Here is a 24,569-nt window from a genome sequence, read left to right on the forward strand (position 1 = left end):
AAACTTGCTGATGTACCTTTGAGGTTCTGGGCTTTGAACTCAACAGGAGTTAGATGCAGAAGTGCCTTTAACAACCTTATCTTTTAGCTGCCTTAGTTCCTTAAACAGAGATAACAGGGCTGAAAACAATACTGTCCTCCTTCCTGGTTGCTGTACGGATGAGCTCCCCACATGCTCTGAAGTCATCAAGTACAATAATGACAACCACGCTGGTGGCCAAAATGGTTCCTCATTGGTATCTAGCTAAGTAGAGCTCTGGTGAAGGACCTGACCCCAACATAAGCCAAACCGCAGAAGCTCCAGCACGTTGGAGCATACTTGGAAGGTGACACCGATGTGTCCTCATCAGTCATAGAATCATAGAATGGTTTGGGTTGGAAGGAACTTTGAAGATTATCTCATTCCAGCCCCCCTGCCCTAGGCAGGGACACCTCCCACTAGACCAGGCTGCTCAAAGCCCCGTCCAACCTGGTCTTGAACACCTCCAGGGATGGGAAGAGGGACATCTTCAACTAGATCAGGTTGCTCAAAGGCCAACATAGGAGACAGCAGGTGGTTGAATGAAGCTGTCCCAGGGAGACACGTTCCTCCTAAAGCTTACTGCAGGTGGCACCTTTGTGGCTTGGAGTAGTTGCATCAAACTGCCCTAGTAAGAGCAGCAACACAAGGAAGGAGTAGAATAGTTTCCATCGTTTCTGACTCCAAGAATACAAATAACCTGGGTTTGCAGAAGTTAAATAAATAAGCCTGAAAGCCAAGTGGGCCAAGAAGTGCCCCTTCAAAGGAGACTGCTCCAACCAGAAGGCTCTTGTGCCCTAACGCAAGGAAACAGGACACTGGGAGCTCAAGAAAGATGATAGGGTGTCCCTTCATTATTAATGGGCAAAGAGGCTCCTCAGCCATCGCCGTGCTTGTTCTGATCATGTCACACCATAGAGTTTATTCTTAGTCTTAGCCACAGCCTTATAAATAATAAAATGGGTCATGTTTTATCTTACCCCAGCGATCATTGTAATGCGGCTTTTATCTGAGCCTCTGCCAAGCTCTTGGCACAGGCAACATTCAGAAGCAGCTCAAATGATTGAAGAGCATGGTACAAAAGTAGGCTCAGCTCTTCCCCAAAACGCACGCTTACCGAGAGCGGACGCGGTGGGTTTGCTGCTTTGGGAGCGCAGAAATGAGAGAAAAATTGGAAAATTGGGGAGGCGGTTGGGGTGGGCTGGGCTAGCGCATCTGATGGGCCTTAGTTCTGGAAGTGCTTTGCTTAAAGCTGAGACTGAAAAAAAAGATAGAAAAAGAGCTTTTGTGGAAACAACGCTGTCTAGCCTGTGATTTCCAGGAGGCGGAGGTATCCGCATGGATGGGCAATAAGGTCTTGTGCTTACAGCCTTAGAGGCTGGAGTGGTGGGGTAGATACGTGACACGTTGGGGAGCTTGCAGGGTTTTGCATTCTGATGGCCGTTAGAGTCGTCCTCTGTGCTCCTCAGCAAGGGGAAAGCCGAGGCACGGAGGTCATGACCTACCCACACGTACAAAAGGACCTGTAGCAAAACCGGAAGCGGCCTCCAAGAGCCCACCCGTGGAGCGACGCTTCCCACCGTGCTTCCTGGAGGACGAGCCGTTTATCTCCTGGAAACTCCTACATGCATAAAGTCTTTGGGAATTAGATGGGAAAAATTGGTTTGCTGTAACACTGGGTTCCCGAAAACATATCACAGCCTGTGTTTATTCTTTATTTAGCTTTTCAGTTATTTGTTATTTAAATTCAATTGTTTGTTATTAAATTATTCATTTATTTTTGCGGCCTTTCCGAAGGATTCTCCTGCTGAGGAGCTGAGTACAATTAATAGCAAAATGCTTTTTAGGGAAAACTGCAATATACGGGTCCGTACGCGTGCAAGCGAAGCTTCTGCGGGGCTGATAGAAATGTCAGTTTTCCTCAAGACCTTTGTGTTATGTCAAGGATTCACATGTTTGGTCTTTGTTAACAGGCAAATTGAGTGTGACCAACGGTAAAAGGGCCGAATACAACATGCCACTGTAGCGTTCAGCTCGAAGAAGAAATTATAAATGAGCTCTTTATCCTGTAAATATTTTCCGCCGGGCGTAATGGTTCGGTTCCTTCCATTATTTTTTTCACCAGACCTCTTTCTTTGGTGTTTACATGGGCTGTGTGTTTGCAAACAGTTGTGCAAACCTTCCCTCAGCTGACTTTGGTTTCTTGTTGCAGAAATTCCCCGAGCTGAAGTTCAAGTACGTGGAGGAGGAGCAGCCTGAGGAGTTCTTCATCCCCTACGTTTGGTCCTTGGTCTACAACTCCGCCGTGGCCCTGTACTGGAACCCGCATGACATCCAGCTCTTCACTATGGACTCCGGCTGAAGGAAATGCCCCGGCCAAGCCAACTCAACTCTGTCTTCTTACAGGAACCGAAACTCCACACTGCGTGTTAATACATGACCCCTTCCAGCGTGCACCCTCTGACCCCAAAGCTTACGGAGAATGAAGCTTGCCGCTAGTGTACAGTCCAACGTCCATGTTTCGGAAGCAGATTGCCACCGACACGCTGGCAACGGACTGTGGTGTGAGGAACTGACGGCTTGTAGGCAACCTTGTATTTATAGTCCTATAACCTAGAGCTTGTTTGATGAAAATGTGGCCTTACACGCGGGGTATGATGTTACTACCAACCACAAACCTGATCGTTCTTTTAACTTCCCGGGGTAAATGAGGAAAGAGATTGCGGACTTTGCTTTGGAAGCAGCGTTTGTGTTTTCGTTTCTTTCGAGTGAGGCAGCTTCGTTGGGTGAAGCTTTCTGTGGTCTGTTGGATTCGGCCGTGGGTTGCTGGTGACCTGATCCCGTGCTTTCACTCGCAGCCCTTCATTTCGGTGGCGCTGTCAGGGATGCGGTCGTTCAATCGGTGTCCACCCGTGTCATCCGAGCCAAGGAAGCAAGGAGCGTATTAATCAGATTAGCTCCCGGGCAGATTCAAAACCCTTGATTTAGATGTCCAAATGTTTGTGGGAGGATTTTTCAATAGCAAGTCTTTTGTTTGTTGTTGTCGTCGTTGTTGTTGTTTGACTGGCAAATACTCTACAGAGGGCTAGAAACACCAGCTTTCAGAGTCAGGTCCCTTACGGGCTCGTTTTACCGCGCTTCTGTGCGAAAAGCCGTTCCTGGAAATGGAGCGTGTGGCGAGGGGGGAAGAAAAATCTCCAAAGGAAATAGTTATAAGATTGTAAAATAGACCAACGTCCTGTAAAAACGTGCGTCATGGTGACAGTGTGTGGTGGGGGATCCCGGGCAAAGTTCTGTGTTGAAAATCCCCTGGTTGCTATTAAAGGTTTTATGGCAGAAGTATAAATTTATCTGAATGTAGAACGCTTCTCTTTTTTTGGTTGGTTTTTTTGTTGTTGTCGTTTTAAAGTGTCCTTCTCCTGATAGACCTGTTCCTGCAGCGGGAAGAACAAAAGAAATGGCTTGACCTGATTTTGAAAGAACCTCTCGTTTTTTCAAAATGAGGAGCGTTTCTTCTCCGGGGGGGCTCCGGATGGTGCCCGTTCCACCTGCTGCTATCGGAGGGGGGGGGACTGTCACCGGTGCATGGCATGCCAAAACATGAATATCAAGGGATTAGTTCCCAAACACACGTGGCAACCCCCTGTATTCGTTGCCGGCTCTGGCATGGTCTGGGTTTTTTGACGTGAAGAATCGGGTCCGTTTGCTTTCGGACAGTCCTTCGAGTGGCTTGAAATAGAATTTCTTGCCCCTTTTTAGTTCCCTGAAGGATGCGCTTGGATTGTACTTTCCTTTTATCTGCTTATTTAGAGGCGGAAGGCCATTTGAGTCCTACACGCCTGGAAATGTTGGCTTAAAAAAAAGAAAAAAAGCCTTCCAAATTTATTTCAATATAGCTTACAAAGCGTCGTGTACAGCCCAGGAGCATTTCGGACTTGAAAATGGCAGAAGCTTTTGAGAAAAGGCAATAGTAAGAGTGGAGACGCAGTTTTTCTTGGGAAAATAGGAGAAATGAATGAACCGTGACTGAGCTGCACGTTAAGTTTACGCTGTGTTTTGGATTTTCGGGGAGGTTTTTTTTTTTTTTTGGTGTCTTCGAGCAAACGTCGCAGGGGAGTGACTCCTCTTGGTTATCGCGGTGGTTTGTAATTCCGTCTTTAGTAAAAGATTGCGAGCGTTTGTCAGGCGGCAGAGCTGACCGGCCTTTGGAAAGGTCGGTCTGAAGATGCACTTTTAAACTGTGGATGCTGAAGCTGCTGGGAATGGCTCAGTTTTCGTCTGTCTTAATGGCCCGTGAGCACCTGAACCTGCCCCGAGGTCGAGGTGAGCAGCAGAAGTGGAGCGCTCCGTGAAAAGAGGGCTCAACCCCAGCAGATGCCTCTCAACCAGGCATCACACTGGAGGGCACCCGATTTTTTCTTTGAAAGGGCTTTTTATAAAGCGAGAGGGTACGTAAAGCAGCGATCTGGCAGAATAGGTCAAGCCAGCTGCTGAATCGACGTGGGAGTCGCACAATGAATTTTATTTCTCGCTGCCCCCTTGTCGCGATGACATTGAATTGAAGTGCAGAAGGAACAGGTTTGTTCCGATCGCGTAATTTCCTTGTGCGTTGAATTAATATGCAATGCTCCCGGGGCCCAGCTGGTTTGAAACAGCTGGAGTTACAATCCAAAGCCGAAACAGCAGAGCCAGACCAAGATTTATGCCGAAATCCGTGCTAGCTCCGTCGGCTCTTCCAAGAGTTTGAGCGTTACGTGGGTCTGGCAGTGTCCTGAAGTCTGCAGGTCTGGCACGGTCGCAAATAACTCTTGTTTTCCTTCAGATCTGTAAAGTATCACCTTAGGGATCCTTTTCGTTACTTTGTGTGAAAGATTTATTATGCGTAATAATAAAAAAAAAAAAAAATCAAAACAGTAAATACAGGCTGCAGTTGTATTTGTTTTACGTGGTAGCTGCCGCGTGGTGACGTTTGGCCAGCGGGTCTTGGTGTGGCCATCAGGGCTAACGTGCATGACGTTTTATAACGTCGTCTGTCGTGGGGACTAAAAAGCGTATTATCTGTTGTATTAAGTAGACGGTTGTTGAAACCGGCGCTTGGTGAGAGAAGGGGCGTGTCGTGCTGCAACGTCATGCTGAATCCCACCTAATGGAGGGCTCTCGCCAACTCCACTTCTGCGGTCACAGTAGGTAGAACCCAGAGAGGAGACACTGGGAACGCGCAGCCGTAGGGTGGAGCAGAGGAGGGACCGGACTGTCCCCTTCAGTCCTCGGTTGCTCTTTCTTCTTGTTTGGGCCACACCACGTAGGCAGATGATGGTGTCTCCCTGGGTTTTGGGGAGTGCGTTGGGTGTCGCACCAGGATCTTAGCCCATATTCTTGCTCCGAGTGCTGATCACTAGTGACACCATCTGTTTAGGCTACTTGAGTAGCGTTAGAGAGGGCGATCCATTGCGTCTGGGTTGGGGAGGAGAAGGGAGGTCTGCTCTGTCCTCACTCAGAAGACCATCCCTTCCAGAAGACCAAGCTTTCGGGAGAACAGGCAGGAAACCAAGTTGCCGTGGAGATTGGCAGTGAAGTGGAGGCGGTGCACGTACGTGCAGCCTGACGCACGTGTTCCCGGTGAAGGAGAAATTGTCCTTCTTCAGTTAATTGAGAGAAACTCCCATCTCCCCGTGAAAACGAGGTGGTGGGTTGGAAGCTACAAGTCCTTTCCCCTGCTGCCCCACAAATGAGTCGGGCATCATCGTCGGCTTTGGCAACAGCAGTCCAAATACCTCCCAGATTTCGTGGCATTTCTTGACCCGGCTAGCCTAAAACCGAAGAGTATGAGGCAAGTTGCTGTTTTCTACGTGCCTGCTAGGTTGTTGATCTACCAGTTAAACAGGAAAGGAAGAAGCAAACAACCCCCGCCCCCCCCAACTTCTGTGCAAACTCTAAAGCGTTTTGTACAACCTTTTCTACCGGCTGGCTCGCTTTTATTCTTGCGTCCGTTGTCTAATTCAGCCAGCCAAAGGTCAAATGCCATCTCATAGTCCGGCAACCCCAGGCTCTCTCCTGATGGCTGGGGCTCGGTCTCTGAAAACCCTCACTTCCGCGCTTGAAGACCAGGAGTTTTCTATACGATCGCGCTTCGATAATCGCCCGTCCGCCGTAAATCCTTTCCCATCTTCACCCATTAGCAGCACCTTTACCTAGCCAGCTTTAAAAATTTGGGGTCGTTTGGGGGGGTATTATTACAATAATCATTATCTATTAGTATAACAGACTCTACTAACTCACAGCAAGGTGACGGCTGCGCCTCTGCGAGCAACGGAGTTATCAGATGCAGAGGAAGGAAATGTTTGCTCAGACGTTCCTGTTCATGGTCGCGGTCTCTTCCCCTCCTTCCCAAGCCCAGATCCGGGCGCAAAGATCCAGATCCGGGCACCGAACTCGCTAGAGCTGTTCAGTTTGGGGAGCTTTTGCTTGTTACTGAAACTTGCACGAGGTTTTTTTCTCTTTGAGCTTTCTCCAGCCGATATTATTGGGTCAAATTCCGTACCGAGCACGTACGCGCACCCAAGAGGCTCCAGGAGGGCTTTTTTTCCCTTTAATTACGCAATAGCTAATCCGTAAAATTGTCTTCAGCGGCATGGCACAGACCCAATCATTTTTCACATTTCTGGCAGGCAAATGTCACTTGTCATTTAAAGGGGAGGAAAACATCGATCCGCTGCCTTGGCAAGCTGCAGTCAGCTGGTTAGACAGGAGCGATGTTCTCCTCGGCTCTCCCATCTAGAGATGGCCTCCAGATCCACCTGCTGGAGCCATCCGGACTGCTCCCTCTTGACCATTAAGAGCTGGCTGGGGGCAGCCAGTTGGGTTTACTGCCCAAGAGCTCTTAGCAGCAAATTTGCTCAGGGCGTCCTGAGCACCTGGACGATGAAACATCAGCTCCTGGAGATCATCCGGCAGAAGCTGTGGTGGCCGTGAGCTCTCAGTATGGTGCGGATGTGCCTTGAGACTAAATTCCGCGGGGAAGGTTGTCCTGGATGTCACAAGGTTGGTTGTCTGGGTTACGCTGGATGGGGCTGGCAATTATTTTGGGCTTGGTTGGGAGGCTGACTTTTAACGCGGAGAACTATTCACTCATGGTGCCTTTGCGCAGCTCATTCGCGACGTTCAGAGTCAGCAGGAGCTTCCGCTCTGGGGCGGATGGGTTCAGGGAAAGGATCGTGAAAGCAAGGAGTTTGCCTTTTTTTTTGCCTTTCAGGAAAGGAGCCTGGTAGCAGGACATCCCCAGGCCGCTGTGGCAGCACCGAGATGCTGCCCGAGTGCTCCAGGGTGATCTTCGTGAGACATCAACGCCTGTCACCAGCGTCATTCATTACGCTGATAACAGTTCTGTCATCGGAAGACCTGATCTAGTCGCAGACGTCCCTGCTCATGGCAGGGGAGTTGGACTAGATGACCTTTAAAGGTCCCTTCCAACCCAAACCGTTCTGTGATTCTATATTTTAAAGACAAAAGGGCAACTCTTAGAACCTCGGTTGAGCGGGACGGCAGAGCTGTACTTCTTGCTGTGACTTTGGGTACGACGCTTCGTTAGGAGCAGAGCAGGGAGGTGCTACGGGCCGTGGAGGCAATCATTTCAGGTAATCATAGAATCAGAGAATGTGTTGGGTGGGAAGGGACCATTAAAGGCCATCTAGTCCAGCCCCCCTGCAGTGAGCAGGGACGTCTTCCACTAGATCGGGTTGCTCAGAGCCTCATCAAGCCTGGCCTTGAATGTCTCCAGGGATGGGGCCTCCACCACCTCTCTGGGCAACCTGGGCCGGTGTCTCACTACCCTCAGTGTAAAGAACTTCTTCCTAATGTCTAATCTAAACCTGCCCTGCTCTAGTTTAAGCCATTGCCCCTCGTCCTAGCGCTACATGCCCTTGCAAACAGCCCCTCCCTGGCTTTCTTGTAGGCCCCCTTCAGGTACTGGAAGGGGCTGGAAGGTCTCCGCGGAGCCTTCTCTTCTCCAGGCTGAACAACCCCAACTCTCTCAGCCTGTCCTCCCAGCAGAGGTGCTCCAGCCCTCGGATCATCTTCTTGGAAATCATGGAAATGGCTGCATGATGGCGTGAGCTGGGGCCTCAAAGGTCTCAAAGGCAGCAACACATGAGCTACATCCCTCCTTTGCGTGTCCCCGACTACGGATTTTGGCATCCCTCCGGCGGGAAAACCCGGCACCACTCTGGAATAACAGCGTTGTAAATACTTTGAGTGTAGTTAACCCTGAACGGCGAGGCTCCAGCTGAGATTACAGCCCGAAAAGCTTGTAAGCATTTAATCAGAGATGCTGGGTTATTGCTGGGTGGATGTTTTTCATACGTTAGGGCTATACTGCCTTCTCGCAAATGAATTGCTTCGAGGGGCCGTGTTTAATCTTGAAGGCGCTGCTACCACCCACGGATTGTGCCAGCACTTACGTGTACTCAGATAAATGAAAATGTCACTAGCGGCGAATCCCTCCAAATCACAAATCAAATACACCGCTGAGCTGCCAAACGGGGACAATCTGAAGGGGAGATTGAAAGAAGAGAGAGATTTTTATTTTATTTTATTTTTTTTTTATAATGCCGCTGAAGCGCGCGGCATAATCCTTCATCATCACTTTAAAAACTGTCTTAAAATTAATCCAAATTGAATATGTCTTGGCAGACGTGATGAAATGTTCAGCTGTACGTAAAGTTTTTGCCAGCTGTCTTGGCAAACTAAATGGCAGGCTTCAGTCTTCCTTAGAGTCGCTTTGTGCTGCTGAAAACCCTAAATGCGATGGCACCGGGGGGAAAATTGGAGGTCTTTGAGCATCCGAAGAGGAGCTACGGAGCGGTGACAAGCTCGGTGACGTCCCTGGTGATGCTATCCCGGCTCCTCCTCCTCCTCTTTACGAAACGACAAAACAAATGTTTTTCGAGGACCAAAATGGCTTATTAAAAACGGGCAATTTAAACTAGGAACAGCTGCCCACGCCCTGCTGCTTCCATTTTTGTCCCTGAAGCCACTGTCAGGGTCCGTCCCCTCTCCCGGCGCAGCTCCTGCATCCCAGCCTGCAGTGAACGAATCCTGCCCAGCTCAGGGTAGAGGGGAGCTGGGGTGCTGAGCCCCATCGGAGGTGGCCGTCGCCGTTTAAGGAACGATCAACCAGAGAATAATGGGAATAAACCATCCGGCGACAAAACTGGATCTGGAAGTTGAGAGTGGGATGGAGTGCACCCTCAGCGAGTGTGCCGATGACACCGAGCTGTGCGATACGGTCAACACGCTGGAGGGAAGGGATGTCATCCAGAGGGACCTGGGCAGGCTGGAGAGCTGGGCCCGTGCCAACCTCAGGAAGTTCAACCAGGCCAAGTGCAGGGTCCTGCGCCTGGGTCCGGGCAATCCCAAGCACAAATCCAGGCTGGGTGGAGAATGGATGGAGAGCAGCCCTGAGGAGAAGGACTTGGGGGTGCTGGTGGATGAGAAGCTCAACACGAGCCGGCAATGTGCGCTGGCAGCCCAGAAACCCCCCGCAGCCTGGGCTGCATCCCCAGCAGCGTGGGCAGCAGGGCGAGGGGGGGATTCTGCCCCTCTGCTCCGCTCTGTGAGACCCCCCTGCAGCGCTGCCTCCAGCCCTGGGGCACCAACAGCAGAAGGACACGGAGCTGCTGGAGCGCGGACAGAGGAGGCCCCGGAGATGCTGGGAGGGCTGGAGCCCCTCTGCTGGGAGGACAGGCTGAGAGAGCTGGGGGGGTTCAGCCTGGAGAAGAGAAGGCTCCGCGGAGACCTTCCAGCCCCTTCCAGTCCCTCAAGGGGCTCCAGGAAAGCTGGGGAGGGACTCTGGAGCAGGGAGGGGAGCCATAGGATGAGGGGGAACAGTTTTAAACTGGAAGAGGGGAGATTTAGGTGGGATATTGGGAAGAAATTGTTTGCTGTGAGGGTGGTGAGCCCCTGGCCCAGGTTGCCCAGAGAAGCTGTGGCTGCCCCATCCCTGGGGGGGTTCAAGGCCAGGTTGGCCGGGGCTTGGAGCAACCTGGGCTGGTGGGAGGTGTCCCTGCCCAGGGCAGGGGGGTGGGACTGGATGATCTTGAAGGTCCCTTCCAACCCAAACCATTCTGTGATTCTGATCCTATATTCAAAGCCTCTTCCAAACCAGGTGCTCAAGGACCACCAGTGGCCTCTCCAGATGGGGTCTGGGTCAGCAAAACCAGTGGGGAAAGAGGGACCGCGCCTGGGATGGTGGCCCTGGGTGCTGGCGTGGCAAAGGCATCTCGCTGGGGAAATGGGGAATAAACAGTGGGCAAGGAATTGGCCACTGAGAATTGCCTAAAAACGTGGGGGTTTTCCTAATCCAGCCTTGGGTGTTTTGTCGCTTGTTGCTCAGGCTGTTCCTACAGGGGGGAAAAAAAGCCACCTTCATTCCTTGATCTGGGATATTCAGGATCCAGCATATTTACTTGGCTGAGCTTCAGACTGAACATTCTGCTTAGCGCCTTGTGTCTTGCCCGTGTCTCTGCAGGGCTGAGCAGCGGAGCAGGGAGAGGCAACAGAGCCATTTTCACCCTGAAACGAAGCTCTTTGCGATGGCCCCAGGGGGAAAAAAAAAAAAAAAACAACTAATCCCTCCCCCAAGGAAAAGCAGCTTTGCCGTCTCCAATCTTGCAGGTTTCCCCCAGCTGAAATACGAAGTGAAAATTAAATTTGAATTCTTTTCTTTCTCCTAAATCAAATCTCGCCGACGCCAATTGCCCTTTGAAAGGTCAACCTTTTAGCCCACAGAAAACGCAATCAATACCTAAACAATAGCCATAAACTTCAGCCTGCCTTTATCTCCTCACTTGGCTTCTCCTCCTTCCTGACCGAGCACGTTTGGGCCGGGAAAGTGGCCGCTCCTGATGAAGGTGGCAGGGAGAGAGCTCATAAAACCCCACGTCCGCAGCAGACCCAGAAGGACACGAGCACCGCCAGCGCCGCGTGAGGCAGGGTTGCCTCTTATCTTTCTTTTGTTGTCTTTTCTTTTTTTTTCGTTGTCTTTCTGTCTCGCCTTGCTTTCCTGCAGGACGCGTTAGCAGTTTCGGAGGTAACTTCCATGTCTTACAGAGCCATTATGGTAGGACCAACGAAACGGAGTTTAACCAGTCTTCTCCCTCTTCCCGCCGCTGTTTGACTCTGGTCAGCCGTGGGCTGGAAACCATCTGTGGTGAAGTAGCTAGTCTGGTCGGGAGGTGGATTTCCAGCGTGTTCATCCCTAACGTAGACCCAGATGTTTGCCAGTAGCGCTCCTTTCACTCGTCACAGCGTTGCGTTTCTCTGTTCAATTAGGCGTGCTACACAGGGCCTGCAACCGCACCAGAGCCACACCAGCACGCAGCAGCAGCAAGACCAAAGGGCCCATGTCCAGGTCACCGTGGCCACCAGGAGCCCAGGGTGGCCTTGAGAGGCTGGAGGTGACGCTGTCCTGAAAAGTGACCCTTCACCGGGAGGGAAGAGTTTGGCCCGTAGCTCCCCACAGCAGGGAAGAAGGTAGGAGGACAGGGCACGGGTGGGTTGATGCCACGTTTGAGGGTGCCACCTTCCCCGCTGGTGGGTACTGGAGACAGATGGCAGAGGTACTTCTCGACTGGGGAAGAAACAGCCGTTTTCAAGCCATACCTTCGTGCTTGTTGTCACAGCTTCTGTGCAGCCAAATGATAGTCCAGGGAGTACGTGGAGGAGCAGTGCTGGAGAATAAACCAGGAACCCTGGTCCTGACCCAAAGACCTGATAGTCACTGATCAGGAAAGGGCCAAGACAAGACGGGCAGCTTGGATGTATATGTCTGTGAGGTTCCTATATATACCTGTCAAAATGGCACATCATTATTATTTATTGTTCTGTTGTTATCTACTGCTGGAGCGGGGCCAGAGGAGGCCCCGGAGATGCTGGGAGGGCTGGAGCCCCTCTGCTGGGAGGACAGGCTGAGAGAGCTGGGGGGGTTCAGCCTGGAGAAGAGAAGGCTCCGCGGAGACCTTCCAGCCCCTTCGAGTCCCTCAAGGGGCTCCAGGAAAGCTGGGGAGGGACTCTGGAGCAGGGAGGGGAGCCACGGGACGAGGGGGAATGGTTTTAAACTGGAAGAGGGGAGATGGAGATGAGATCTGAGGAAGAAATTGTTTGCTGTGAGGGTGGTGAGCCCCTGGCCCAGGTTGCCCAGAGAAGCTGTGGCTGCCCCATCCCTGGAGGTGTTGAAGGCCAGGTTGGACGGGGCTTGGAGCAACCTGGGCTGGTGGGAGGTGTCCCTGCCCATGGCTTGAACTAGATGGTCTTTAAGGTCCCTTCCAACTCTAACCATTCTATGATAAAATGACTCCGTTTCATGGTACCACCAGTTGAAGGGCTATGAGTGAAGGCACACCATCGGTTGGGTTTGGGTGGGTGCCCTAGAGCACACTACGTATATAAAGAGGTGATGAGTGAGTACTGACTACACGAAACATCTGAGCCATGTTTGGGGCAGGACATTTGGGGGATGCCGGCCTTTTCCCGGGCTGGTTTCAGCCATCCCGGCCGTGCTGGCCGCCACGCTGGGGCTTCGGGAGGGCGGCAGGAGGGTGCTGAGGAGCGGGAGCCGCGGGAGGTGAGGCAGCGCGCCCCGTGTAATGAGGCTGCCGATGACGGATTTACCTCATCTATTACCTTGTGCGGCGCGTATGTTTATGTTGTGGCTACGAGCATTAAACGAGGGCAGATTAGTTGTGTTTGTGCAGCTGCCAAGCTCGTTGTTGTGACATTTCCATCTGCCTCGCTGTTGTATAACCCTCTGCTCCCGCTGAAATTAAGAGCGAGGAAGAAATCCCCTCTTTCCCTGCTCCTTGATGCTGGGGCTGGCGGGGCAGCTCGTCCCCCAGCCTTCAGCGTCGAGTCCCAAAGCCTTCCCTCCAACCTAGACCTGAAATCCCATGCTTTGCCCCATGGCCTTGGGTTGCTCTGCAGCCAACGGAGAGCAAAACCACTGTCTGAACTGGTGTACTGCTGCGTCAGGACTGGCTCTGGTAAGCTTTGAGGGCTGTCAGTCCTCTTCAGGTCAAAACAATTTAGGACCTGGACCTCAGAAGGAAGCCCTTATGTTCACCTCTCTGGTGTCCACCAGCAGCATCTATCAGCAAAGTCAGCAGCTGTTCGTGCCACGAGAGACCCTTACCCTACTTTACCCACCAAAAAAAGTAACGTAGGTTGGAGGGCATCTCTGAAAGGTCCCAAACGATGACCTGCAGAGATCTGCTGGCAATGGTTGGTGGACCCAGGGCTTTTTCTGCAGCTCTCCACAGTCTGGGGCTTGGGTCTGGGACTCGTGAAATTGGGAAATGTGGCCAGGCAGTCCTAGCAGTGCCCTCATCCCCCATCGTGGACCGTAAGGCCCAGAAGTTGTCCAATGAATCCTCTTGATTTAAGAGACTCGGAAGAGGATTTGGCACCTCGCATTCCCAGGAGAAGGCCAGATGCAGAGGGGTTAGGTGGATAGGGGTGAGGATTTTTAATGGCGCCTTTCCAGCTCTGCCCTTTCAAGTTTCAAGAGTGTCTTCCCTTACTGGCTTTCTCCTACCTCGACAGTAACCTTTGGGATGGCGTGTTGGTGGGGCGAGTGTGGGAGATGACGAAAGACGGGAGGTGAAGAAACTTGTACCGAACATATTGTTGGCTCTTGGCCTGAGACGCTGGGCCCGCTCAAGGTCCTGCCAAGATCGTTTTCCCTGGGAGGATACGCCGATGATGACAGCCAGGTATTTCTTTGATGCAATTCTGTGTATTAATCGGGAAAGGACACAAAGTCCCGTTTCCCCGAATACCGCGGGACCAAGGAGGCTGCAACAGCCTTGAGCCCAAGCCCGAGCCTGCCTGGAGCCACTCCTGCGCAGCCCGTGTGCCTCCCCGCTCCCTCGCGTCGCGTTGCCTTTCCCCAGCTCCCTTTCTGGTACCTCCCTGGCACTTTGCTGGCTTTCTCTTTGCTTTCTCATCCCTCTGACGTAGATTAAAATAAGCGCACACACCCTTTTGTGCAAGCAACTGCCACCCAACCGGAGCCCTGGGAGAAAGGAGTCTCTCCTCCATCCTTTACGGAGATTCCCAAGAAATCATATTCCAGCCCAGCTTTGCCGTGGTGCTTTGTGGCCCGCGTGAGGGTTTTTCCTGTTTTGGCTTTCGCCAACCAAGGGTGAGAAACTCTTCTTTCCTTAAGCCCCAAGGCAACGTAGCAAATTGGCCAACGCGATGTTTGGCTTCAGTGAAACGTGCCCTCGGGTCAAGGTGAGGACTGGTGGGGCTCAAGGTGAGAACTGGTGGCTGCACAACCGCAGCCTCCTGGAGAAGGGGAGATGCTCTACGAGGTGCCTGTGTCTGTCCTGCCCGGTGGAAAGGGTCACGGGTCCATTATCACCACCGCTGTCCCTCGGAGAGCTGCCCCACAGGGTGTCCAGCCCGCGGCGCGTGGGTACCATGACCCCGGGCATGGAGCAGAAGAAGTCAAAGAGGGGTTACCTCGGGGGTCAGCCAACACTTGTGATCGAAAACTCCCATCTTGAGGAAAACCCAAGGAGATGTTTGCAAAGACCAACCCTCCCAGAGACTGCCCAGGACTGGGAGGAACGGGAGTTTGTGTAAGCCGTGCCTGGACATTTCTCCGGGTGGATGCTCAGAGGGACGCAAGGACCAACAACTGCAGCAATGTGGCGAGGGAGAAAAGGAAAATTATTTTGCGGGGGGAAAAGGTACCAAATTCGTGGGCCCACATCCACCAAGATAAATTCACGCCTGGACATCCCACGGACAGGGGAAACCAGGGCGCCGCTCAGGCCATTGAGTAACCCGGATTCCTACCACGTCTTTCTGGGGAAAAAAAAAAAAAAACAACCCATCCTTTTACAGCATTCATGAGAATGGCCCACGCACGAAACAACCTAAGAAGGGAATGGTCTTTTTTGGCCGCCGCGCTCGGGACAAAGTGTCTCGGGACTTCTGACAAGTAACGAATGAAAGACAAATGTTGTGGGACTGACGCTGACGCCGCTCTGCGTTACCCCGTCGGGATCAAGGCAAGAGCTGGGGGTCGTCACCAGCAGAGTCCCACATGAAGCAGCACAACGTAGAGAGAGAGATATATATATATTTTAATTTTTTTTCTGCACGACGGAGGCCTGCAGCTCCTTTACGGGGCAGCACACCATCAAACAGTCGGCGCATCCGAAAGCACCAGGCACAAGAGCAAAACATCTGGATGTGCTGTACCAATAAACAAGACGTGGGCAAGTCACGCCCCTCCAGATAATCCGTTGTTCAAAGTGAAAGCTCGCCACAGAAATTTGGAAAAGGCGGGGGGAGGGGGGGGGGGCAGTGGGACAGGCTTCTTATTATGCTTGGAAACTATTTAAATATGTCAATATTAAGGGAGCGTAATTACCACTCAAGCAATTCCAGCAAACAAGGCGGTAACAGCGCCTACTTTACGGGAAGTGCATTTCCTCTTGGCAACCTCCTGGCTGGGAATTAGCAAGCCCGCCGCTCTCCCACTCCCCTCCATCCGCTTCATCGCCGGCGCCGGGGGGACCAGCATCTTCCAGTGGTGTGTGCTGGGATGCACGGAACCGCACGTGGGGGACCAGGCTGGGCAACGTAGCCCACTTGGAAGTGATGCCCTAACCCCTAAGCAAGGTCTGCTGCGGGTCCACCAGGCAGCCCCGTGGTGCTGAGGAGCCCCGTCCCATGCTCTCCTTGGGGTCAGTTCTGAGCGTCGTTTCCACGGTCAAGGTCACCGGGAGTAGCTCAGTGCTACTCTGCTTCCCAGAGCATCTGCCCAGAGCAGCCCTTGCATCTGCCGCAAGAGTCAGAGGAAGGAGAGGACTGCGGTTAAGGGACCAGACTCCGTACCCAGATCTCCTGAGTCAGCTCCCAGCATTGCCACCGACCGTCCTGTGTCGCGCCGGGTGAGTTGCTTCACCCTCAGCGACGCCGGCTCCTGCCTTATAAAGCCCTTCTGTGGTCAATTGTGTGGCAACGCAGAGTCGTGCTCCGGCTTGGGGAAGTTACTAATGGTCTTTGACTTCTCCTGTTTTGAAAACACCGAACCCAAACGCGAGGTTCCTCGAACCATTAGTCATCGAAGGAAACGGTGGCTTCCCAGAGCTGCTGAGAACCTTCCCAGGGCTGCTGGGAGGCGACAACCTCCTCCTCCCTGTTGGAGATGCTTGGGGTGCATCCGGGCTGGCACATGGTGGGAGATGCTGAAACCGGACGATTCCCATGAACAAAACCCGTCTCACGGGAAAGCTACCCTGTAGAGTGGCCACCCGGCAACTGTCCCCTCTGGGATCATCCACGGGCACTGCTGACCCCTGAGCTACCCAATGCCATTTACGCAAGAGCCCACTAAGGACACCATAAAAATAATCTTCAGCCAAAGCAGTGGTAATTAACCTCATCACTCATTAGCTAGGGTCTGCATTGAATCCTTTTTGTTGAGTATGAGCATTTTCCAGCATCCCTGTGTGTTGTGGAAGTGCCTTCACCCACACTTTGCAGATGGTGAACGGAGATTTCAAGGGTTGATCCCAGACCACCCAGGAGGACTCATCCATCTCCATCCAGATGCTGGACCACTCTCTGGGCGACAGCAGTGGTCACAGTCCATCCTTCCTCAAAGAAGGGTCCCAAAGTCCGTGCGGGGCAACGTGACGCTCAGACGAGGTGCGGGTAATTTGGGTTTGGGCGTTGGGCATTTCACATTCTTGGTTTTGCCACCATTTTGACTAGTTTTGAGTTGCATTGACTCGACGTTGCCCAGGACATCCCTGCAAACCCAAAAAGTGAAGTGTGCGAGTGCTTATTATTGTTCATAACACATGGACCGTGCTGAGGGGCCCTTATAAACTCGTTAAAAGCTCTTGAATATTTTTAATTAAGTCTTTTTTTGGTTTGGTTTTGTTTTTTGGTTTTTTTTTTTGCAATATCCACCCAATTTGAGTCCGAATCCCGTCTAACAGCTGCAGAGGAGCTATAACAAAAGATTAGCTCATGTTTAATGTCTGGTTAGTGCCTGAAAGGCATCTTGAAAATGTAAAATGCCACAGAAACGCTGAATAATCTTATTTTTGTTGTCAACACTCCCCTTGAGCCATGCCCTTAAGCCTGACAAATGCTCACCGCAAGCGAAGCGAACGTCCTCTCGTTGTATTTGAACAATCGCGTCTCATGCCCTTGACGTACAGAAAGCCCACCACGATGGTGCCTGGCTAGCTGGGGACGTTATTTTTGGTGGGCAGCCCCGTTTTTGAGAATTACTCCTTGCAGAGCTCCAATTTCCGCCCGTTGCTGGATCACGGCCTGCAGTAGCTGCTGCCGCGTGAGGTCCGGCCCGCGGTGGCCCAGCCGAAAGACGGGGTCCCCCGTGCGCATCCTGGGGGGCGGGGGAACGGACCTGAGCTGAGCTTCTTCATTGTCCTGGGTTTCGCCCTTCCCGAAGGGCGTCGACAAGTGTTAACGCGAAATCCGTGCTGAAAAGCCACCACCGGGACAGCAAATATCTTCAAAGCATATTTTTTCCATTTTATTTTGCCCACTTAGGGAGGGTGGCGCCATTCCCTGCACCCAGAAGACACCCCATTCCATATTCATTGATTTTTTTTTGTTGTTGTTATTGCATCCCTCAGATCGTACCAACTGATCCCATAGCTGGATCCATGTTTTTCTCCCCCAACGGCCCCGGCTCATGGCATTTGGGGGAGCCGGGGGCTGCCCCGCGGCCGCACGCTCCACGCCGCCTTGATCGGCACGGCAGTTCCTCCAGCGGCGCGGGGGCACGCTGTGCATTAATCTGCTCCCGTTAGCTGTAATTTGATAACGTTAATGCTTGGAGCCCGGCCTGCGGGAGCATATGGATGGCTTCCCACTTGCGCCGGGCTCCTGCTCTTTCTCACGGCGCGCTGTGACGCAGGGCCGGGCGCCGTAATGCGTGCGGTTTTGCTGGGGGTGGGGAGGCGGCGGGGGGGGGGAAGTCGCTTAATGCGGGTAATGCACTCAGGAAGTCAGCGGTGGAAAAAAATAATCAAGAAAACCTTAGGGGAGGCGTCGGGGAAGGTCCTTTCCATCAGGCTGCCATGCTGCTCGGGGGGGTCACAGGGGTGATGGACCCTCGCAGCCACCACAGCGTCGGGTCCCAGTTAATTACAGTGAGTCGTGGAGCTGACGTGAGCAATAACTCAGTTCGGGAAAGACATGGACCTGTCGGAGCGGATCCAGAGGAGGCCACAAAATTGATCAGAGGGCTGGAGCCCCTCTGCTGTGAGGACAGGCTGAGAGAGTTGGGAGGGTCCGGCCTGGAGAAGAGAAGGCTCCAGGGAGACCTTGTTGCAGCAAGACGAGAAAGATGGGGACAGACCTTTTAGTTGGGGTTGTGGCAATAGGGCAAGGGGTAATGGTTTTAAATGAAAAAAGGTGAGATGCAGGTGAGATATAAGGAAGAAATTTTTTATGATGAGGGTGGCGAAACACTGGCCCAGGTTGCCCGGAGAGGTGGGAGATGCCCCATCCCTGGAAACATTCCCAGGGCAGGTTGGACGGAGCTCTGAGCAACCTCGTCTAGTGGAAGATGTCCCTGCTCACTGCAGGGGGGTTGGACTACATGGCCTTGAAAGGTCCCTTCCAACCCAAACCATTCAATGATTCTGTGAATAACAACGATGCAGATGAACTCAGTGGTGGCAAACACCGAGTCCCTCCATCAAGATAGAAGGTCTTGGGTGTACGGAGGAGCTGCTCGGTGAATTGAGGACAAACACGCTGCGCAGATGGCCATGCCAAGGCAGGGAGCTTGCTCCCAGGCAGGATGGCAGGAGGGATGCTGATGCCTTATACAGCACGGACCAAACTTTGATCCCGTTAGCCCAACGTCTTGATGTTGCCTGGTGACTGCAACTGCAGTGGAGGAGGCAGGAAAGCACCAGCGCTACCTCCAGCAGCACGTGCCGGGCCGTCTCAGGGCTCTGCATCCACAATAGGCGCAGGGATGTAGAGAGGGATGGCGGAGAAATGAATCCCAGCCAAAATGTGCAATTTTGAGCCCTATAGGATTATATTATATATTGTATTGCATCCCACCGTGCAGTCCAGAGACTAGAGGCTGGTCCACAATGGTGGCTCCACCTTCATCACTCCTGGTGGCCACGGGGGACGCAGACACGGGAATTTTGGGTTGCTACGCCGGATGATAGCATCCTGCAGCCACAAGCTGCTTTCTTGACGTGTCCTGGTGGGACACATGGCGCGGTGAGGATGGACTTTCTCCAGGTGGGACAACAGCAGTTAGTGGCTGAAGTCAAGTAAGTTCCTTTAAATTTAAGGTCTGTTAGGAACAGCCCAGCCAAAACCTACCGTGGATGGAAACACGGGAGCTGGAAGCCTGAATCCTTCGAGATCAATGATAAAACTGCTGTTGTCTTCGGTAGGGCCAGAGCACAAAGGAAAACCCAGCTGCGTTACAGGGAGTAATCGTTCTTCTCAAGCAGCGGGTCACGCGAAAGAGTGATTTCTGGCCGTAATCCCAACAGCGTCGCACTCGGAGAGAGGATTGGGCCAGCAATACCGAGGAAGCTTGATATCTTTGTGTCTGTTTTATTAGTTCAATGAAAAATCAGCAAGGAACAGGTGGGGAAAGGAATTCTTCTTTTCCCTAATACGTAAGTGTTATCCCAGAAGGTAATTTCTCTTCCCTGTAATAAATCTGGGCGAGGAACTTCTCTGACGGGCGTTTCACCCCGGCTGTCAGCTGAGATAGATGTATGGGAAGAGGTGGAAACAAAACGAGGAGGCTTAAAGATAATCTAGGTTCCATTTCTCTATCAGACACGATTTAAAGCGAGCCTAACCGTCCACATTTCGTTGCCTGCAGACAAAACAAGGTGTAACACATATCCCTTCCGAAGCACTTGAGGTGATTAAGAGAAAGGCTTTCACAGAGCGCGCGTTTCCTTGAATAAACACCAGCTCTCCTTCCCCGCCTCGGCACCGCGTACCCCACCGCGGTGATCTCAGCACCTCACAAAACGGATTTCGGGTGGAAACAAAACAAAACAAAACAAAACAACCCACCGAGGAAAGAGCATCCCCTCCTTAGACAACGCGAGGTCTCCAGGGAGCCCCGCAGCCAGCCCGGTTTTCGAGCAAATATTAAATATTGAGCTGCGAATGGCCTCAGACACCCTCGGCCCGCAAAGCCCCGCCGAGGCGGAGCATCTTGCTCGTGTCACGCTTTCCTATGGAGGCGAGCTTGGATTTTACCCAAAGCGCTCTAATGGAGATTAAACAACTCCACAAGCAGCTGCTCTGCGGCGATATTAAGTGGAGACTGGATAAAGTTATCAATTTAGCTTGAACCGGGGAAGTTCTGCTAATGCACTTGGACAACAAAGGTGCACAGATGGCAACTGAAATGCTTAGGGAACTTCTTAAGAAAAAATCCAGCTGAGCCTTATAAACAAATGTCCTTTGTAAAACCGGCAGCTAAGGAGCGAGCGGGGGCGACTCTGTCTGAACTACTTTAGTTCATTTTTATTTTTTATTTTTTTCTCCCCCCATCAGGGACCTGCCTGAAGCGGGAGATGTTTAAGTGATCGGTACCGTTGCAACAGCCACAGGGCTGCAGGGAGTAAGACGGGAAGGCGGGATTTGCCTGCGGCCCACCAGCGCTTGGTAAGGAAAAGGCAATTCCGTTTTTTCGTAAAAAAAAAAACAAACCCAAACGAAACAGTAAGGAAACCAGCTTTGTACAATTCTTTCCCGCTCGTTTCTGTGGGCTGGGGGGCATTCCTGAGCGCAGCACCGCTCTGCAGGGGTCTTTGAAGCTGCCCAAGCACCAACCATCAGGCCGAAGACCTGACCTGACGGAGGTTGCCTCGCTTGACACGCACACAACTAACGACAGAAGAAGGCGACGCAGCTTAGCCGACGGCTTTGAACTCCGGCGTATGCCTTCCAATTATTTAAATGGCCTGGTTAGATAAACATCAGCACCCAGGGATCGCCGTTAATATGCACGAGAACAAATGTTCCAGATTTTTAGCCCGTAACTTATTCAAACCAGTTGGTCGGGGAACGGGGCTGTTGCCCTCGTGTTGCCTTCAAACCCGAAGTTTCCCAGGGAAGGGACTTGTCTGGCCCCGTTCACCTGTCCATGTGCTCTTACACACAAACAAGGATAACTGGAGGGGTCGAGTGATCCTGCGTTTGAAAGGTCTGCAAGCATGCTTCAACGTCAGAGGAGCTGCTTCCTCTCCCAGAGGTCATTGGCAGGTGACAGGGCCATCCTGGACTGTATCGGGAACAGTGCGGTGAGTAGGACTAGGGAAGTGACCGTCCCCCTGTCCTCGGCACTGGGGAGGCCCCACCTCGAGGGCTGTGTCCTGTTTTGGGCCCCCCACCACAAGAAAGACCTTGAGGGGCTGGAAGGTGTCCAGAGAAGGGCAACGGAGCTGGTGAGGGGTCTGGAGCACAAGTCTGGTGAGGAGCGGCTGAGGGAGCTGGGGGTGTTCAGCCTGGAGAAAAGGAGGCTGAGGGGAGACCTTCTCGCTCTCTGCAGCTCCCTGAAAGGAGGGGGTAGCCGGGGGGGGTCGGTCTCTTCTGCCAAGGAACAGGCGATGGGACAAGAGGGAACGGCCTCAAGTTGCGCCAGGGGAGGTTTAGATTGGGTATTAGGAAAACTTTTTACACTGAAAGGGTTGTCAAGCATTGGAAGAGGCTGCCCAGGGCAGTGGTGGAGTCACCATCCCTGGAGGTATTTAAAAGTCGGGCAGATGTGGTGCTGAGGGACACGGGTTAGTGGTGGTTTTTGTCAGAGTTAGGTTGATGGTTGGACTCGATGATCTTAAAGGTCCCTTCCACCCTAGGAAATGATTCTGTTTTGCTGGGGAATTGAGCAGGCTGCATCATCATCATCATCATCATCATCATCATCATCATCATCATCATCATCATCATCCTTCCATCGCTACTCCCCTTGTAGGTTGGGTCTGCTCTCCTCCAGTTGGAGCACGTGTTTCAATGCCAGGTCCCCAGCAGTACCAGGAAGATGCTGCCTGCTGTGACTCGTGTCACCCTCCTTGACCGTACAAGGATCTAAGGGCAACCAGGCTCTTGATGGGGTGCTGCGGGTCTTGCTGCCCATGTTTGAAGCCAACGGGGAACGCAAGACATGAATGAGTAAGTGCTAATTCAATGTAACTCAGCTTCTGGTCTGTGGCTCACCAGGACATCCAGAGGCGGTCTACAACATGATCGCCACTCCCTAATTCCAATCAGGTGGAATTAGCGGTATGTCTCATTAGAAGTTCCTACCAGGAGGTGGTGCCCTGAGGAAGGGGAGGAACGCATACATCTCAGTGCGATGTCTAGGAGCCCAGGCTCAGCCTGCCTTCATCAGCCATCCCACACCAAGCCCCATGCCCTCCAGCAGCAGGGGGGAAGCAAAGAAGCTGGAGGTTAGAGACATGGTAAAACACCGCCGTTGTTCGCTCGATGGCTGTGTCGGCCCTCGTACAGCTCCTCCTTGCAAGCTTGACCCCAACCCTGGCACCTTTGGTCAGCAGCAAGGCAGTTCCCCAACACCCGGCGTTACTGCTGTGTCCCTCACCCTGACCACCCTTCCCCTAAACCATTTAAACCACCGGCGAAGGGAGGTTTGCATGAGGACGCTCTTCCCGGAGCAGAGACGGTTGCGGTTGGGTGCTGGCAGCATCCCAGCTCTTGCAACAGCCCCACCGCCGCCAGCGATGGTGAGCTGTGAGTTTTCCCAGCCACCAGCAACCAACGTTCTTCTCCGGCCTGGGCCAAGCAGAGGACAACAGTGACGATTCATTGCTACTAACTAAACCAAGGCAGAGCAGATGGGAAAAGGAAGTGCCAGCTATGACAGGCGAGTGCTTTAAGTGACACAACAGGACAACAAATGAAAACAAGGAGCAGACAGCACTTTCAGATCATTAGTTTTCTAAATACTGCCTGACCCCGCTTAGCTAATTTTACCCTTGGTCTGCATGGGGAGGTGAGTTCATCCTACATGCCCAAAATACAGCACCTCCATACAGACAGAGGGAGGGGAAGGTGAAAGGTGGGTTCTGCAGAGAGCCAAGAGGGAGAGTTTGCTGTTCCAGTTACGGGTTACCAGCGTTAAATTATGTGCTGGTATTACTTGCCTTTGCAAATCCAACTGGTTGAGGAAAAAACACGAATGCACTGACAGGCTCTTTTAAAAATTGATTTTGCTGTCCGTTGGAATGAGACAAGCCAACGGCAGAGACGCATATTGACATTTCTGAAAGCCAAGTGACGTACGTGGTACATGGACCGGGGTCAGTGGTTTGCCTCTTCATGGGTTAAGGAGCCTGTGTCTCCATTGCTTAACCACAACCAGCCGCCCGCGGAGAATAGGGACATTCCTGTCTCCTTTGGAAGCACAATAAAACTAGGTGGGAGTGTTGATCTGCTTGAGGGAAGGAAGGCTCTACAGAGGGACCTGGACAGGCCGGATCGATGGGCCAAGGCCAACTGTAGGAGGTTTAATAAGGCCAAGTGCCGGGTCCTGCATTTCGGTCACAACAACCCCAAGCAACGCTACAGGCTTGGGGAAGAGTGGCTGGAAAGCTGCCCGGCAGAAAAGGACCTGGGGGTGCTGGTGGAGCCAGCTTAACATGAGCCAGCAGTGTGCCCAGGTGGCCAAGAGGGCCAACAGCATTCTGGCTTGTATCAGGAACAGCGTGGCCAGCAGGAGCAGGGAAGTGATGGTGCCTCTGTACTCGGCACTGGTGAGGCCTCACCTCGAGTGCTGTGTTCAGTTCTGGGCCCCTCTGTACAAGAGGGACATTGAGGTGCTGGAGCGTGTCCAGAGGAGAGCGACCAGGCTGGTGAGGGGTCTGGAGACCAGGGCATATGAGGAGAGGCTGAGGGAGCTGGGCATGTTTAGCTTGGAGAAGAGGAGGCCGAGGGGAGACCTCATTTCCCTCTACAACCACCTAAAAGGAGGTTGTAGAGAGGTGGGGGTTGGCCTCTTCTCCCAGGTCAATAAAGGCAGGACCAGAGGAAACGGTCTGAAGCTGCGGCAGGGGAGGTTTAGATTAGATATTAGGAAGAATTACTTTACTGAAAGAGTGGTCAGGCACTGGAACAGCCTGCCCAGGGAGGGGGTTGAGTCACCATCCCTAGAGGTGTTTAAGAAACGTCTAGATGTGGCACTTCAGGGCATGCTCTAGTGACACAGATTGTAGGTTGTTTGGTTGGACTCGATGATCTTAAAGGTCCTTTCCAACCACGAAGATTCTATGATTCTATAAGAGGGTGCTAGATGGAGGAGTTCTGCCATAATAATAAAAATTACTACCCAGGCTGTGCCAGTCAACTTCCCCTTAAAAACAAGCGTTGCCGTGGGCCTTATTCCCCGGCATTCAATTTAAAAAGTATTTCCCCTTTCTTTTTTGAACGTGGACAGCAAATGCTGTGATGTTAGGGAAGGTCAGGGTTTTTTTTCACTAGGC

The 24,569-nt window shown here is 52.4% G+C and overlaps 1 protein-coding gene across 4 annotated transcripts in view; it reads left to right on the forward strand.

Moving 5' to 3' along the window:
* The window catches only part of DYM (dymeclin), a 241,242-nt gene extending 236,306 nt beyond the window's left edge, over positions 1-4,936 (forward strand). For all 4 annotated transcript variants that reach the window (XM_074570405.1, XM_074570403.1, XM_074570406.1 and 1 more), the window contains one exon: positions 2,231-4,936. In XM_074570405.1, coding sequence (XP_074426506.1) covers positions 2,231-2,380 — 150 coding nt within the window. In that variant the 3' untranslated portion in view covers positions 2,381-4,936. The remainder of the gene's footprint in view (positions 1-2,230) is intronic.
* Positions 4,937-24,569: the final 19,633 nt, after the last annotated feature.

Source organism: Larus michahellis, chromosome Z (assembly GCF_964199755.1).
Source record: "Larus michahellis chromosome Z, bLarMic1.1, whole genome shotgun sequence".
Taxonomy (NCBI): Eukaryota; Metazoa; Chordata; class Aves; order Charadriiformes; family Laridae; genus Larus; species Larus michahellis.